The 14683-nt window shown below is 47.5% G+C and overlaps 1 protein-coding gene across 1 annotated transcript; it reads left to right on the top strand.

Moving 5' to 3' along the window:
* Positions 1–5683: 5683 nt before the first annotated feature.
* On the top strand, positions 5684–12764 carry APOBEC2 (apolipoprotein B mRNA editing enzyme catalytic subunit 2; the record flags this gene model as incomplete). The annotated part of the gene is made up of 3 exons (XM_079546538.1): positions 5684–5811; positions 11488–12035; positions 12573–12764. The coding sequence occupies 2 exons, from the start codon at positions 5684–5686 to the stop codon at positions 12026–12028; spliced, it is 669 nt and encodes a 222-aa protein (XP_079402664.1). The 3' UTR covers positions 12029–12035; positions 12573–12764.
* Positions 12765–14683: the final 1919 nt, after the last annotated feature.

Raw genomic sequence — 14683 nt, 5'->3', positions numbered from 1 at the left:
TGCAGTTCTCCCTTCCAGCCCACCTATACATGCACCAGTAGCTTCTCTGATGCTTGCAGTTTCTTGCAGGCAGCAAAGCCAGCAAGTGCTCCTATGTGTAATGCATACGATTACAAGAAATCAATTGACAAACTTAAATTCAGCAAAGCACCCTCTTCTATTAATATTTAAAGCATCATTTAGTGCATTTACCACTTAAACAACTATGCTAAAACCCTTTGCATTAGAATAACGTTAATGATGTTTCAAAGTCAGCCATCCAGAAAATCTCTTCTGTTGTGCAGTGCAGAGCAAAACCAGCCTGTCCTCATGGCCTGGTTTTCTATTACTGCTACCCAGTGGATCTCGTGCTGCTGACCACGCGACGGCTGGAAGAAGCACGTGGCAACACAGCATCCTCCTGCAGACCTGGGCTACAGTCAAATCAAAGGGAAGAGGAAAGAGAACCCAGAAAGACGCAAGAAATCCAAACCGTGCCTTGGAGCCTGGCCTGCCAAAACTTGTGAAATTTTGCCTCTAAGAGGGGATTTCACTGGAGGTGCCATGGGGGTGAGCTCAGGGCCCTCCTCCCTGACGTTCTCTGTCCGAGGGGCTTTTTTTCCCCAGCCCATCTGCAAGGAGCATGGAGGAATTTTGCCTGAGCCAAACCAAGGCAGCCGGCAGGCTGGATCCATATCGCCTTGGTGGCTATGCAAGGTGCTCATCCAGCCCCTTAAATTAGCCTATGGAACGGATACCATATCCCACCCCAGTGTCAGGGAACATTCATAGCACACCGCAGGACATGTCGTGGTCTACATGGCTCAAGCAGTGACTCAGACAAAGGCCATGCATTCGTGGCAGTTTTCACAGGGTCGTGGCATTTAGAGAAGAGCCACCTCTCAGATCTCCGTGTCCAGGGATGATCCCTCTCCCCAGGCTTCAGCCAGTCTCTCCAGAAAGACATATTCAATACGAAACCGATTGTACACTTGATCTGAGCCCATAGGGCACATCCTCTGCCTGCTGGATACGCAGTATTTGTCCATAAATAAAATCTTGCTGCACCTTTCCATCCAGCCCCTTTCTCCAACCCTTCCTCATTCAATAATTTACTAGCTGTTCCAGAAAACACTCTGGCTTCAGCAGGGAGGAACTTAAATTGACTCGCTGGTGTCTGGAGCTACGTTAAAATAGAGAGTGAAACGTTAGAAAGAATTTGCTGCTGTGTGTAAACTTCAGTGAGCTGATGACAGGCCAGCAGCCCTCCCACAGCCTCTCGTTAGCGCTGGGAGGAGCAGAGCATCAATTCCCAGGGCTCTGAGCACCCACGGCTGGGGCTGCTCCCAGGAAAACTGCACCCAGCAGCAAGGAGGTTGTGCTGCCTGGAGTTGGCCTTAACTTCCAGTTGGACTTTGAGTTAATTGGGCAAACAGCAGCGCCCGCCCAGTAACACTCCTTCTCAGCTCTACAGGAGAGCAGTAATGGCCGTGTGTGCTGGGGATCGTAGGCCAGGGACGTCCGGGGTTCAGATGTGAAGAGAAAGCGGGCGAGGAGGTGAGAGCATCCCTTCTCTCTGCTTGCACCACGGCTCGCTTCAGCTGAGGTATTGCTCTTTTCACAGCACTGCCCAGAGGGGCACTGCTCAGGTTGAACCTTGTGGGATTCTGCAGCAGCTGACGTCTGTGTTTTCCTACCCCTTCTCTTAAAACTTGGCAGCGCAGTCCTGCAGTGCAATGAAAGGGACAGGTGAGGGCCTCCAGGGGCTGAAGGAAGGAAAGCTGCCTCCACACATCACTGTCAGCGAGTGTTTATTTATTTATCACGTAACGGTAGTTACAGCCGGAAAAAGCAGGAGGGGGATGGCTGCCAGACAATGTATCTAGGGAGATGTTTTGTTACTGCCACCAGCTGTCCCTTTGGAATAGAGAGCACATCTCAGCCATGACTCACACAGCCAGTGTCTTATTTCACTCTCACATCTATCCAGAAATGTTCCTCCAGCCCAAGAATGCAATAAAAGCCTCCTTTTCCTGGCAAGGACTTCCACTGCCAGGTCTCTTCCACTGCCCCTTTGTGATCAGCACAGAGCAGCCATTTCAACAGCAGTAAAGCTGCTCGGGCTGCAATTAAGAGGACAAGCAGATAACCTGCTGGGCAGACAGGTCAAGGGATTACAATACTCTCCTTGTCAGATACTCGTTCAAGATGAGAAAGGGGAAAAAAAACCCCATCAGATTGTTCCCATATGTCTCTAAAATCAGTGGGAAAAGTGCTCTGTATTTGGAGGGACCCATGATCAGATGTTAATACCTGAGACGTGAGCCAAGCCAGAGCGCAGCCTCCAGAACAGAGCTCAGCCTTCCCCTGCTGGCTGTCCCCTGCCGGCAGCTTTCCCAGCTCTTCAAGTCCTACTGCAGGGTTGGTGACTTTGAGGTTTATTCCTCCTCTTTATTCACAGCTCTGATCGAGCATTCTGGCCTCGATGCCCCAACACGGGGAAGCACGGGGGGACGGGCTGCCCGATGTTGTAGGACACATCTTTCACAGGATGGAGAATGGGCTGAGGCAGGAAACCACAGCCTGGGTTTGCGCCGCTGAGAGGGAAGCAGCTGAAGGGCCCATCCAGTTCTGCAGGGTCGGGTCCCTCCGCGGGAGCTTTCCCCACAAGTAAAGTGCAGCTGCTGAAGATTTACTGAAGAGGGAACAGTCCTCCCCTACCGGCTGCATCCAGCAGGGAGAGGCACAGGGTTCTGCTGGCGGTGAGCAGGATTTGGCCTCTGCTCTCAGCCTGCCTGTGAGCTTTGAGGTGCATGCAGACCTCCTGCGCTTTGCGGCCACATAGCCGTTCTGCTGCGCAGGGTTCTCAGAGCAGCACGAACTTCACAGGCAACAAAATAAAGCATGGAATCAGTGAGGAGAGGAAGGGTGAAGGAAGCCTGGGTAACAACGCCTGTTGGGAAGCGCAGTGATTTGAGCTGAGTGCTGCTGGGAGGTCCTGGCGTGAGGATGGCTGCAACCCGGACCCCCAGCACTCCTGTTCCATAACGTCTGATGGGGAAAGAATTCCATCAGTGGCTCCAGCCATCAGCTCCATGCACGGATGCTCCTGAACACACGCACAACTTCAGGGGAATTAGGGTCATTTAAAAACAACCGAATACAACCGATCAAAGCTTTCATTCCTAAGGCTCTAATGCAAAATGTCAGCTCGACAGCAACTCGGTGGTGTCCCTTTATATTTTTGGCACAGGCAGACTCTGCAGGGGGGTGGATCGTGACTATTTAGTGCACTGCCCTAGATGGAACTGTGAAGCAGCTGGGGAAGGGCTGGATAGAGGTAGAGTCTCGGTGCCACATTCCAGAGATTAGATAGGAGCTCTGCCTTGAGCTCTGCGGAGGGGCCAGGCCAGTGAAAGCTAAGGCTGCAGGAAAGATGGGACCTTAACAGTCAAGAGCTTCCAGAAATAAAAAAAGAAAAGTGGGTCAGAGTGAAGAAGGTTGCGTTTAACATACAGGGGGAAGACAGAGACAAGCTGTCAGTCGTTAAGAGAGGATCCCCATCCCCAGAAACACTCCCAAAATGTCAGAGGTGAGAGTAACTGGACAAGGGGAGCTGGAATTTGAGTGTAGTTACCAGGCAGAGGAAAAACACTACACTTGCTCTCCAGGAAAGTATTTCCAGCTTAAAAATAAATAAAATTTTGCACCAGGAAAATATATGCTCCACGGATAGGATGTCTTGGAACGTCTCAAATCCTTCACTGCGCTGCTGTCACAAAATTCCATGCCAGCCATCACATAAACAACTTTCTCATCGCTAGCAAACAGAGAAGGAGTGAAGGGGTGGGTGGTGTGCCCTGTCCCCAGAACACATTCCAGTGATGCTATTAATGAAGAACTACAAAAGGTATTGTGATTCTCACTGTGCAGAAAGCGAAGCTAGCAAGGGGCTCGATAAAGCAGCCAGAAGGCAAACTATCTGCCCAGCAGCACAAGTTCATCACTTTGTGGTGGTGCACAGCCTCTAAAGCTGTAGGAGAGCTGGCTATGGGGGAACCACGGGTGTGAGATGAAAGCAGGTGCTCACATCTCTGATTCCTATACAGAGCAGCCTGTCCTCCTCAAAGCTGTTTCCCACTAACGTAGCCTGAACGTTCGATCAGATACAGCACAACATTTCATCTTCATCTAAATCATGACAATGGGCTCCTGGGTGCAGAACCCAGGATGCTGGAGCTTTGATTTCCAATGTGCTTTGGCTAAAACTTGAGTTCTGCATCACTACATGCCTCCCATTCACCCCACTTCATGTCACAGAAAAGCTTCCCTGAGAAAGGCATGCTCAGGTTTTCACCAGGCTTGGCTCACATGGGATTGACACAAACTTTGATTAAACTGTGAGAAGAATTTCACTTCATTCTGCACTTCTGAAGAGAATCCTCCCAAACTGAACATACAAACCCCTTTTCACAGCTCATGTGAAGCCCAGACAAACCCTGAGTATCCTTCCAAGCCACCGCAGCCTCTTTGAGAGATCTGCTTGACACACTGCTGAGCAAAGCAAACACCTGAAGCTTGTGTCAATAAAATCTCTGTAGTCCTCATTTCTTTTATGAAGGACGGGTTCCACACCCACAATAGTTCAGAGCAATCACAATAAGCACTTCACCAGAATGCCTCCAAGTGCTCTGTCCTTGGCGCGCAGCTCACACCAGTCCCACTAAGTGCTGCCTCACCTCCAGGTCTGCACACACGTTTATCATCACGGCTCACAGTCTGTCTGATTCTTTGGCTCCTTGCAATCACTCATCCGACGTCTGCATCCCCTGCAGAAGCAAAGGGGAAAGAAACAGAGGAACCCTGCAAGAATCTCTAAGGCAACAGACTTTCAAAATCCGTACTCTTATCTAGCAGTGTTATCACTCTTAGAGTGCTAAGCATTTTTTAAAAATTCAGCCAAAGAAGAGAAAAAATAGAGAACAATGTGCTCAGCACGTGGAATTGGAACTGTCCTGCACCTCAGATACCCACTGTGAATTATCAGCCTGACTTCACAACATCTGGAACAAACTTCTGGCTTCAATTCCCACCGACACCATCTGTAACACTAACTTCAACAAGCTCCAATTTGGGATTTCATTCTCCTGAAAGAGCAGGGGGAAGGAAAGGCAATCTCTTGCTCTGGGCGCTCCAGGTGGCTCTCAGGGCCAAATCCACAGCAATGGGGATTTTCCAGCAAACCAAAGGGGATTGCCACTCTCCCCTCTGAGCCAAAACAGTGGTCCTTCAAGGTCAGCAAAATAATAAACTGGCAAATGGAAGGTGAATGGAGAACCTGCCAGCTCTGCACCTTGCCAGCGATCCGTCACAGTCATGGATAAACAGATCCTTACGCTTCCAGGATTTTCCACCCATCTCTTGTCCCGCCCACCACCAAGTCGTCACTTAATTTTAAATTAAAAAGGAGCGCGGGGGATTGTTAAAAAGACGTAGCAAAAGCTGGGGAGGGAAAGCTGAGAGCCTGGGACACCCAACCCCATCCAGCCTCTATCGCTGCTTTGTTCCATATTTAGCCCCCGACAACTGTCTCCAGCGCAGGGACTCCCGGCTCTGTTTTTTCCCTGCCCCCTGCACTCCCCGAGCTCTCCAAAATTGCTCTTTTTCCCGGTGGCTGTAACTGACTGCCCCTACAGCCGAGAAGATGGCAGAAAAGCAGGAGGAGCCCAGCAACACCCAGAACGGTGAACCTGACAACGCAGAGGAGGGCGAGGGGAAAAAGAAGAAGAAGGTGAAGAGGGAAGACCTGCCTCCGTTTGAAATCGTGACAGGGTAAGGGGGTTCACCACGCAGGGGTGCAGGAGACTGACATGGGCACCTTCAGAGGTTTCTGCCTCAGCTCTGATGTTGGGTAACTGAAGGCAGCATCTGAAGTCGCACGCTTCTCGGTGTTCTTAAAGGCTTTAAGTCTGGCTTTCATTGCTGCGGGATTTTGTTAAGTTTCGATGTGTTTTGGAGCACACTCAGCCTGGGCAGGCAGGCAGTCAAATCTATTTGTTTTTATACAAGTAGGGCTGCTTCCCTAGAATTCAGCAGTCTTTTGCATTGCATGGAGTCCCGCTGAGTGCACTGGGATCGCTGCCTGATGGGAGGCACGGCCCTTGGTGAGCAGAGATCGATTTCTTGGTGTAATCAATGGCTCTTGTCTGAAAGTTTCTCTATCTGTGCGTTAGGAAAAATAGCCCTGCTATGGCTGATTTGCTTTACGTACCTAAGGGACAGATCTTCCAAGAGCTCCACGCTCACATCTGGAATTGGGCGCTTGGAGAAGCCCTGCTCATGGATGGGCACCAAAACAAGAGGTGGCTTTCAAGCCAGCAAAGCAGCAGGCAGCTTTTGTTGCAGAGAGCCTGGCCCTTGAAAGAGGAGATACAACAGATCTGCTAGGAAGCTGAACTCTTGTCAGACATTGCTGACAACAGCTAAAAAAGTGTAATCTGTTCTCTCTAAGCACTCAGAATTGGTCAGAGCTCTGGTATAAAGATGCCCCCTGTAGTTCGTCCCCCTGGTCTCCCCTGAAGTCACCAAGGCTCCCAGTGCATAAACCAAACCCATGATTTCTTCCAGCTGCTGCAATGCAAACCTCAGAGCAGACTGCAGAGCCCCACTAGGAAGGCTGCTGCCTGGGACGTGGCCACCAGTAAGAGATGCTGCAAACTGTGGTGGGTTGGCACTTCCGAAAGCCACGCATGAGGTTTCATCTCACACAGCTGGGTTAAGCAGGGATGAATGCATAGGCTCTGAAAATCATCGATTGGATTACCTTGGGTAAAGCTTTTTTGGGAATGAGTTTAAATCCATGCTCTGCTATCTGCGTACACGAAGCTGGGAGCAGCCTGTTTTCTTTCTGTATGTTGATACCAAGCAAGACAAGAGCTGAAATCCCTGAAGGACTCAGCTCTTTGGTGAGGGAGCACAGAGCTGTCACTAGGGGTATTCATGCTGTGCTCATTACGGTACTATTTGGAAACTGTTTAAAGCTATCTGGAGAATTCCTGCATCGCTCATGGCCCGGTATCCCCTGATTATTAGTTTATGACTGATATACTGGGTGCTAAAGGTGAGGATGAGGAAGCGAAGCAGAAATCCCAGAGGACCCAGAAAGATGTGCAGGAAAATACGCAATTTTTGCTCTCGTTCTGGGAAGGACCCTGTCACTGCAGGCTGTGCCTCCACCTGCTCTCATCACTGCTCAGATTTCCCAATTACTTACAATTTTTCAGCCAATAAAGCCAGCTATGCGAGTTATGAGAAAGCAACTGCCACTGTGCAAGCACTTAAATTCAATTACACTGCCTACTATTCAAGAACTTCAGTTTCAGCCCTTGGATTAGGGGCATCTTCTGACACACAGCCAAGTTTTCAAGCTGAGGCTCATAGCAGAGCCTGGCATACACAAAACATGTTGGGAAACTGATCAGTCTGTTTGAGAACATTAACTTCCCCCCACCCTCACTTTTTGTCAGCATTTGGCTCAACACAGCCCTGGATAAATGTAAGCTCCTGCTGTGTGTTTTTCATGGCATTTAAGTGGATATATTTATTCACACATTACCTAGAGTGTAAATGAGGCTCTTTCTATCAGGAGGTGATAAATCCTTGCTTTCTGTTACAGCTGGTCATTACAGACTTTCTATCATCGATGAGCACAAGTGTTTATTTGGGAATAGTTGGCAAAAAGCAGCAAAAACTTCAGATCCCAAAGCCCCCCCCATCCCTTCCACACACACAGAGCTCACATGCAGCTCCTAAACACCGCGCCCTTATTGGAGAGGGAAACGGTGAGAAGATGGCTTCTCTATTTGCAAAACGAAAGAAAGCAGAGCAGCTGTCAGCCCAGTCACCACAATAGTTGGCACTTGTCTATTTTAATAAATTCACAGTTATAGGCCAGACAACACCATTTTTGCATTTAGCACCTACAGCAATACAGGATCTGGGGTAAGAAATAGGAGAACGGAACTCATCTTGGTACATTCTGTTGGCATTCTGCTTTCCTAATCTTAGAAAACCAAAAAAGGTAAAATAGGGATAATGTTAACGTTTGTACACCACCTGCCATGCAATCCTGGGAAAACAGGCTTGCCAAGATTTGGCAATTTACTCAGGAACAGACACGAAGCTGGACCTCAGCGTCCAAAGAAGTAGGCTTTGCTTTCACAGCACATGACAAAGCTTTCTTATGGATGTATTTTGGTTATCAGTCACTCATGGAGTGTTTAAACCTATCCAAACAAACAATCACGATACCTTGCTTCATCTTGGGTCATCTGCCAAGCATGCTGTAACTCAGAGGGGAGAGAAAGCAGCAGACAGCATCCAAGCATGCTTGCAATCCTATGGCACACGTGGGTGCTCTTCCTGCTCTTTCACTGCTGCACCCCTTGCTGTGGGACTTCCCAGTTGCTCAGGGGACCAGAGACACCTTGCCAAAGTCCCAGCTGCTGGGAAGTCACAGCAAGGACGCAGCTGAGCCTCCTGAGGACTGCTGTTTACAATTCACACTTGTGCTGAAGTGCCCTCCCTCCTCTGGTTTACATGGGATTAAGGAGATTCTTGCTAACTAGCAAACAATCTCCTGGTTGCCTCCGAATCAACCATCAAGTTTTCCAAGCTCTCAGCCAATTACTTAGGCTTGGAAAAAGCCCTTAGCTTTGTTTACATTCTTTATTGGAAACCTATTCATTAAGCCAATGCACATTCCATGCTGCCAGGACAGATTGAGGTGAACATCCCAGATAATCTCAGATGGATGCCAGGATGATAAGCACACAGATCTGTCTAGAAGGTCTGATTGAACACACAGTGAGTCAACGCATCCTGGAACAGATCACTGCTGTTCAAACTGCTCATCACAACATACATGCTTAATTTCATCTCTGATGTCACCACTCTGCAGTCAAGGGAGTTAAATCAGGAATTAACTCGCACCTGCGACTCCGATGTGACACATCTGAACACATGACGTTACTTCAGAACAGCTTCTTGCACCCACACAAACTTGCCTTCGACACGAGGCGGCCGGCAGCTCATGGCACTCAGCAGGCTGGGCTTCCAAAGAAAACCTCAATTAAGGAATCATTAAATCATTATCTGAAGAGTCGTTTATTATTACTAGGACTGAAAGCAGCAGAAGTGCTGTTCTCAGAAGGATGTAAACTTTTCTTAGCTAAAGACAACAAATGGAGTTTGTGGAATGAGAGGAGCTTTGCTGAAATAGCCTGATGATGCTGTTCAGTGACACCAGAGGAGTCTTATAACACAGAGAAAATGAGACTGGCTCTAACAGGTAACCTTAGCTTCCATTTCTTAATGTTTTCCCTCTGTTCCCTTAATTTAGAGGACTCCAGAAGCTTTTCTAGGTAGTTTAGAACTTGTGCACAAACCAGAGAGCCACAGACCAAATCACAGCAGACCAGCATGATCTGTTTGCTCAGTAACCAAAACAAAAGCCTGTATCCACACTACTGCTGGCCATCCCTCATGAGCACACCTCCAGCTAAGACAATGCTAACACAGAAGGCCCCAGACAGGCTTTGCTATTAAATCCCAGCTTGGATAGACCTCATCTAAACAGCACTGAATAACGTAAGCGTTTAATAATACAGTTCAGAAAGCAGCAGAAAATCTGCTTCTAATAAAACTTCTGAAGCCAGCCTTGCACTCTAACCATGCAATGTTATATAAATCAATGACATGCAAAAAGAATTAGGGTACTCTTTGAGCGACAGCACCAACAGACATTCCTGGTGTGGCTGCTGTTCCACACACGATGCTGTTTCGACTCATCCATCTCACTGCATTCTGAACAATAACAATCTTTTCCTCCGAGCACAAAGCACTGTGCCAACCTAACCGTATCAACTCTCACACGACTTGGCTTGTGCAGCACACTGCTATTCCAAGGGAAGTCACTCATCTGTAAAATCACACTGTTGGGAAACCCACACCAGAAGTGTGAGCTGTAACTCCAGGCCTTTCGCTGCAAATGTGCACTGCAGGACCAACCAGAGCCTTCACCTGCTGGAGCAGCAGCCAACGTTCTGCAGGGACAGGGCTCTGTTATGCTCCTGCTTTCTGAAAAGCCAAAAACACCACAGGACTTTGGCAGCAGGGAAACCTCTGGCTGTGTGAGGACAAGTGTGGATATGTGCGTAGCAATGAGAAGTTTCTGGAAGTTTCTAAGTGGAATTAAACAGAGACAGAAAAATGTATTTAAACATTTAGGGTGACGTGGCTAAAGCTTGATAGCAGCTATAATTTACTCTGTTATGCATTTAGACAGCAGCAATTGCAATCCTTTTCCACACAGAAGTCCTGCAGCCCATGCTGCAGCTCTTGCATCCAGGTATGACGTGATGGACTGTTTGCTACACCCTGCTTTCTGTTGAGCTGTTCCCATTCCAACCTGACAAGCAGAGCATCACGCTACTTGGGGCATTTTGTGAAGTCCTACCCTCAAAGCGAGGCCTTTTCCATTACAGTCCATAGGAAGACACCTGCTGATTATATATATATCAAATTCCAGCCCTTCACAAAACAGTCCTTATTCCTGGATTGCAACTATCCCACATTCTCAGCACGGCCCAGGCCAGGATTCCCCACTAGCAGCCTGACAGCGATTCACTTCCTACACACTGAGCACAGCATACTGATTTTGAGGCCATTCATTCTTTTCCATGCCATTTATTTCCACCATCTCTGGAGATATCTTGTGCCACGTTGCATCACAGATTCTTTCCTCTCAGCAGAACAACATTCTGTCGCTGCTCCTGCAGCCTCACTGCTCTCCCCAATTAATATTTCTAGGAGTTTGAGAAGCTGTCCTGACCTTTTCACATTGCACCCCCTGGAGAGATCTGACATTATAACGTAACTGTAGACAAGAGATGAATAAGACACTTAGTGTTTTACAAAGATTGATTATAGCTTCAGTGGGAACAGCAAGGTTACAGGTGCACCTGAAGCTCAGATGAGAGGAGTACAAGACTCTGGAAGATTACTAGCACCTAAGCAACAAAATGTTGTGCTGCTTTTTGTTATTCTGCTTTGGCTACTCCATGCAGCCATCACTCCCACCCTCGCAGGTCGCAGGGCACGTTGTCAGCAGTATCCTTCATCTTTCCAACATTCTTCAACCACTAATGCTTGTACTACACACTCCAGTTAGGTGTACAGGGAGCAAGCAGGAAAGCTCCATACTGCCATTTATCAAAGCGATAAAGACTAAGTGTTGAAAACTGGAAGCCTCACCACACAGTAATTGATCACCCAATGGTGTTTAATGCGTTTTTAGCCTTTCTTGGCAGGGATCTCCTTTTAACAGATAGCAAAAGAGAATCATGGTGGACGGTGCGACCGATCCACGATCACACAGGATCTAAGCCAATGCTGTAACCTTTCATCACCTGCTTCCTGAGATGCTTCTCTCCTCTCTACTTCCCACAGGGAACGCCTCCCAGCCATATTTTTCAAGTTCCAGTTCAGGAACGTGGAATACAGCTCAGGCAGGAACAAAACCTTCCTGTGTTACGTTGTAGAGACCCAAGGCAAAGAGTCGACAACTTCCCGGGGTTACCTGGAAGATGAGCACGCAGCCTCCCATGCAGAAATCGCTTTCTTTAACACCATTTTGCCAAAGTGCGAATCGAGCCTCCGCTACAACATCACCTGGTACGTCTCCTCCAGCCCCTGCGTGGCCTGCGCCGATCGGATCAGCGAGACCCTGAGGAAGAACAAGAACCTGCGCCTGACCATCATGGTGGGACGCCTCTTCATGTGGGAGGAGCCAGACATGCAGGCTGCCCTGAAAAAAATGAAGTCTGCTGGCTGCAAGCTGAGGATCATGAAGCCTCAAGACTTTGAGTACGTCTGGCAGAACTTTGTGGAACAGGAAGAAGGAGAGGAAGCAAAGGCTTTCGTGCCCTGGGAGGACATTCAAGAGAACTTCCAGTACTACGAGGAGAAGTTGGCTGAGATTCTGCAGTGAAGCTCACGTGAGTGAGGACTTCTATTTGTTCACCTGGCTCCCTGTATTACTACTACACTTTTTCTTCAGGTTGTTAAAAACATAGCATGCAATCATTTTCATTTACCATTCCCTATGTGCCCAGCTGCACCTGGCAGTACCTGAATATTATCCTAGGCAGCACCTTCCCCCTCCAGAGGCAGTAAGGACACAATTGTCTCCTTCACAGCAGATGCTGAAGGGACTTAGAGATATTTTTTCCCTCGCAGTGAGCACCTCCCAGGGGAAAAAGAATTACAAGGTAGGATCGCGAGATGGAACAAGAACACCTCACTGTTCCCTGCATGTATGATATTCAAACACATGTGAAAGAAACCAAAGAACATACAGAAAAATGGAGCTTCCCCCCACACCCAGAACAAAAACCAAAACAACAACACACCACTAAAAGCAACCAGTTGTGACAGCATGCTCCTTTTTATGGGGTGCAGAAGACTCACCTATTTAAGCAGTAAAACACAAAAGCATTTGAAGCTTCTAACACGTTCCTCTCCCTTCCCTCCAGGCCAATCTCAGGAAAGACCCACACAGAGACGCAACTGACTTGGACACTGGGACACCCCTGCCTCCCAGAGCTTTGAATCCAGCAGATGCAGTGCCAGCTTCTGGAATTTTAGGCCCTGATGGATGACAAATATGCGTACAACAGATATTTAGTGTTTGGAATCTTATGGTACTTTGTTCTGTTGTTCTTCTCCACTCACCCCACTCCCCCTGAAACAAAACTGTGTTGTCACTGCTGCCAGGAACAGGCACTGAGCTGTGTGGTTAAAGCCTTGAATGAAATGCATTGCAGTGGAGCAACAGGAATGAGTGTAGGCCTCACATACCAGGATTACTTGGAGATAAAAGACTGCAGAACAAAGCTGCCGATGTGATAAACTTACTGACAAACAGCATGCTTCATCAACATCAAAAAGATAAATAAAGTTCTATTCCTCTGTCCTCCTCAATAACAGTATCTGCAATTTAAGTTACAGTCAATTTCTTAATTCTACAGTTATGGTGGAGCCCTAAATACTTGATTTTGAATGCATCAGATACAATTTTCCCCTTGTTCAGTATGTCTGTGATATAAACCTGGGCTAAGCAAACGAAATAAAATTGGAGCCTGCTGAAAAAGAGTAAAGCAGTGTTATCTGTTCTCTATTTCAAAGAGGGCCCCAAATTAACCTGACAGTAGATGCTGTGGGACACCCACACATGATATGAAATTCATATCTGGAGCACAGCATGATCAGAAGGGAGAGTTAGCAGTACAGGGAGTTTCAGGAGAATGCACAATTGCAGAGATGCACAGACAGAAAACATGGGATTGTCTTTCCATATACAAGGCACAGAACAGATGGAGGCGACAGAGCAGCACAACTAGGAAACTGAGTCAGAAAGGCCTCCTTCTTCCAACTGCTGGATGTGGGATGTTGATTGCTGCACTGTCACAAATTTGACAGGCACTAAACACGCACAAGCACACAAAAAATGCTGCATTACCTTCCAGTGAAAAAAAAAACCCAAAAGAAACAAAAGCCCCGAACAGCAGTAAGAGCCACCTTTGGGCAGACACTGCGGCTTTGATTTCTTTGCCACTGGATTTAGAAAACAGATATAAGCCCAAGGGCTAAATGAAGGAACAGTCCTGATGCTCACCCTTGATCAGCTCAATACTCCGAGTTCCTTTGTCTTGCTCAAGTTTATTTCTCACAGCTCTGTATTTGGCTACAGCAATTATCCACCAAAACCAAGCAGCAGAGGAGTCAAATGGGAAGGAAACACTGTGCAGTTCTTAAAGACACAAACAGAATCTGCAGATCTCCACCAGCAAAGAAAACACACAGTACAGATTCACCCATAAAGTCAGAACAGGAACAGCTCCATACATTCAATAAGTAGCAAGGAGCAACTCAAAACGTTTCTTCCCACTAACAGCTTCTCAGCTGTCCCATCTATTCGGTTTAATCAATATTTCTGGCATTTCTGTGAGCATTCGATGTGACAGAAATAGAAAGATTTGGTATTAAAGGGCAGAGGGTAAAAATCAAACACTAAGGAAATACTTGATGTTAGCTGTTCAGTACCAGAACCAAACTTCCCAAAATCAAGTGTTCAGCAATGGCCTAACGAGCTGGCACTGACTTTTACATTTGGTGACGCCAAACAACGCGTACCAGCCAAACTACAAACACAGTAAAGCAAAACAAGCACAGAAAAATCTTAGCTTCCATATATTTTTAACACCATGTCAATCATTCATATGCAAGGACTCAGAAAACGGAGGGCTGCATGTGACACCAATCACATCCACAGAACGCACAGAACGCACCAGCAGGCGTCTTCGTAAGCCTCCAGCATTCCCTTCCAGAACTCTGCTTTCCTCCCACTGCCTGCAGCCACCACACACACAGACATTTGCGAGGACTCTGATCTGACAGCAGAGTACTGAACAGCTGTTACATGCATGTTGACAGCACAATTCTTCTTGTGTACAACTCCATTTTTAAAAAGTGCTCGTGTCCAAAAGATACAAAAACTACTTTTTAATCCTGCAGAGAATACATATACTATATATGAACACTGCAAATCCTGGAAAATAAAAATAGACAGGGCTCCACAGGTCAT

This window comes from Tetrao urogallus (genome assembly GCF_951394365.1).
Source record: "Tetrao urogallus genome assembly, chromosome: 24".
NCBI classification, from domain to species: domain Eukaryota; kingdom Metazoa; phylum Chordata; class Aves; order Galliformes; family Phasianidae; genus Tetrao; species Tetrao urogallus.
This window is presented reverse-complemented; position numbering and strand designations above follow the sequence as displayed.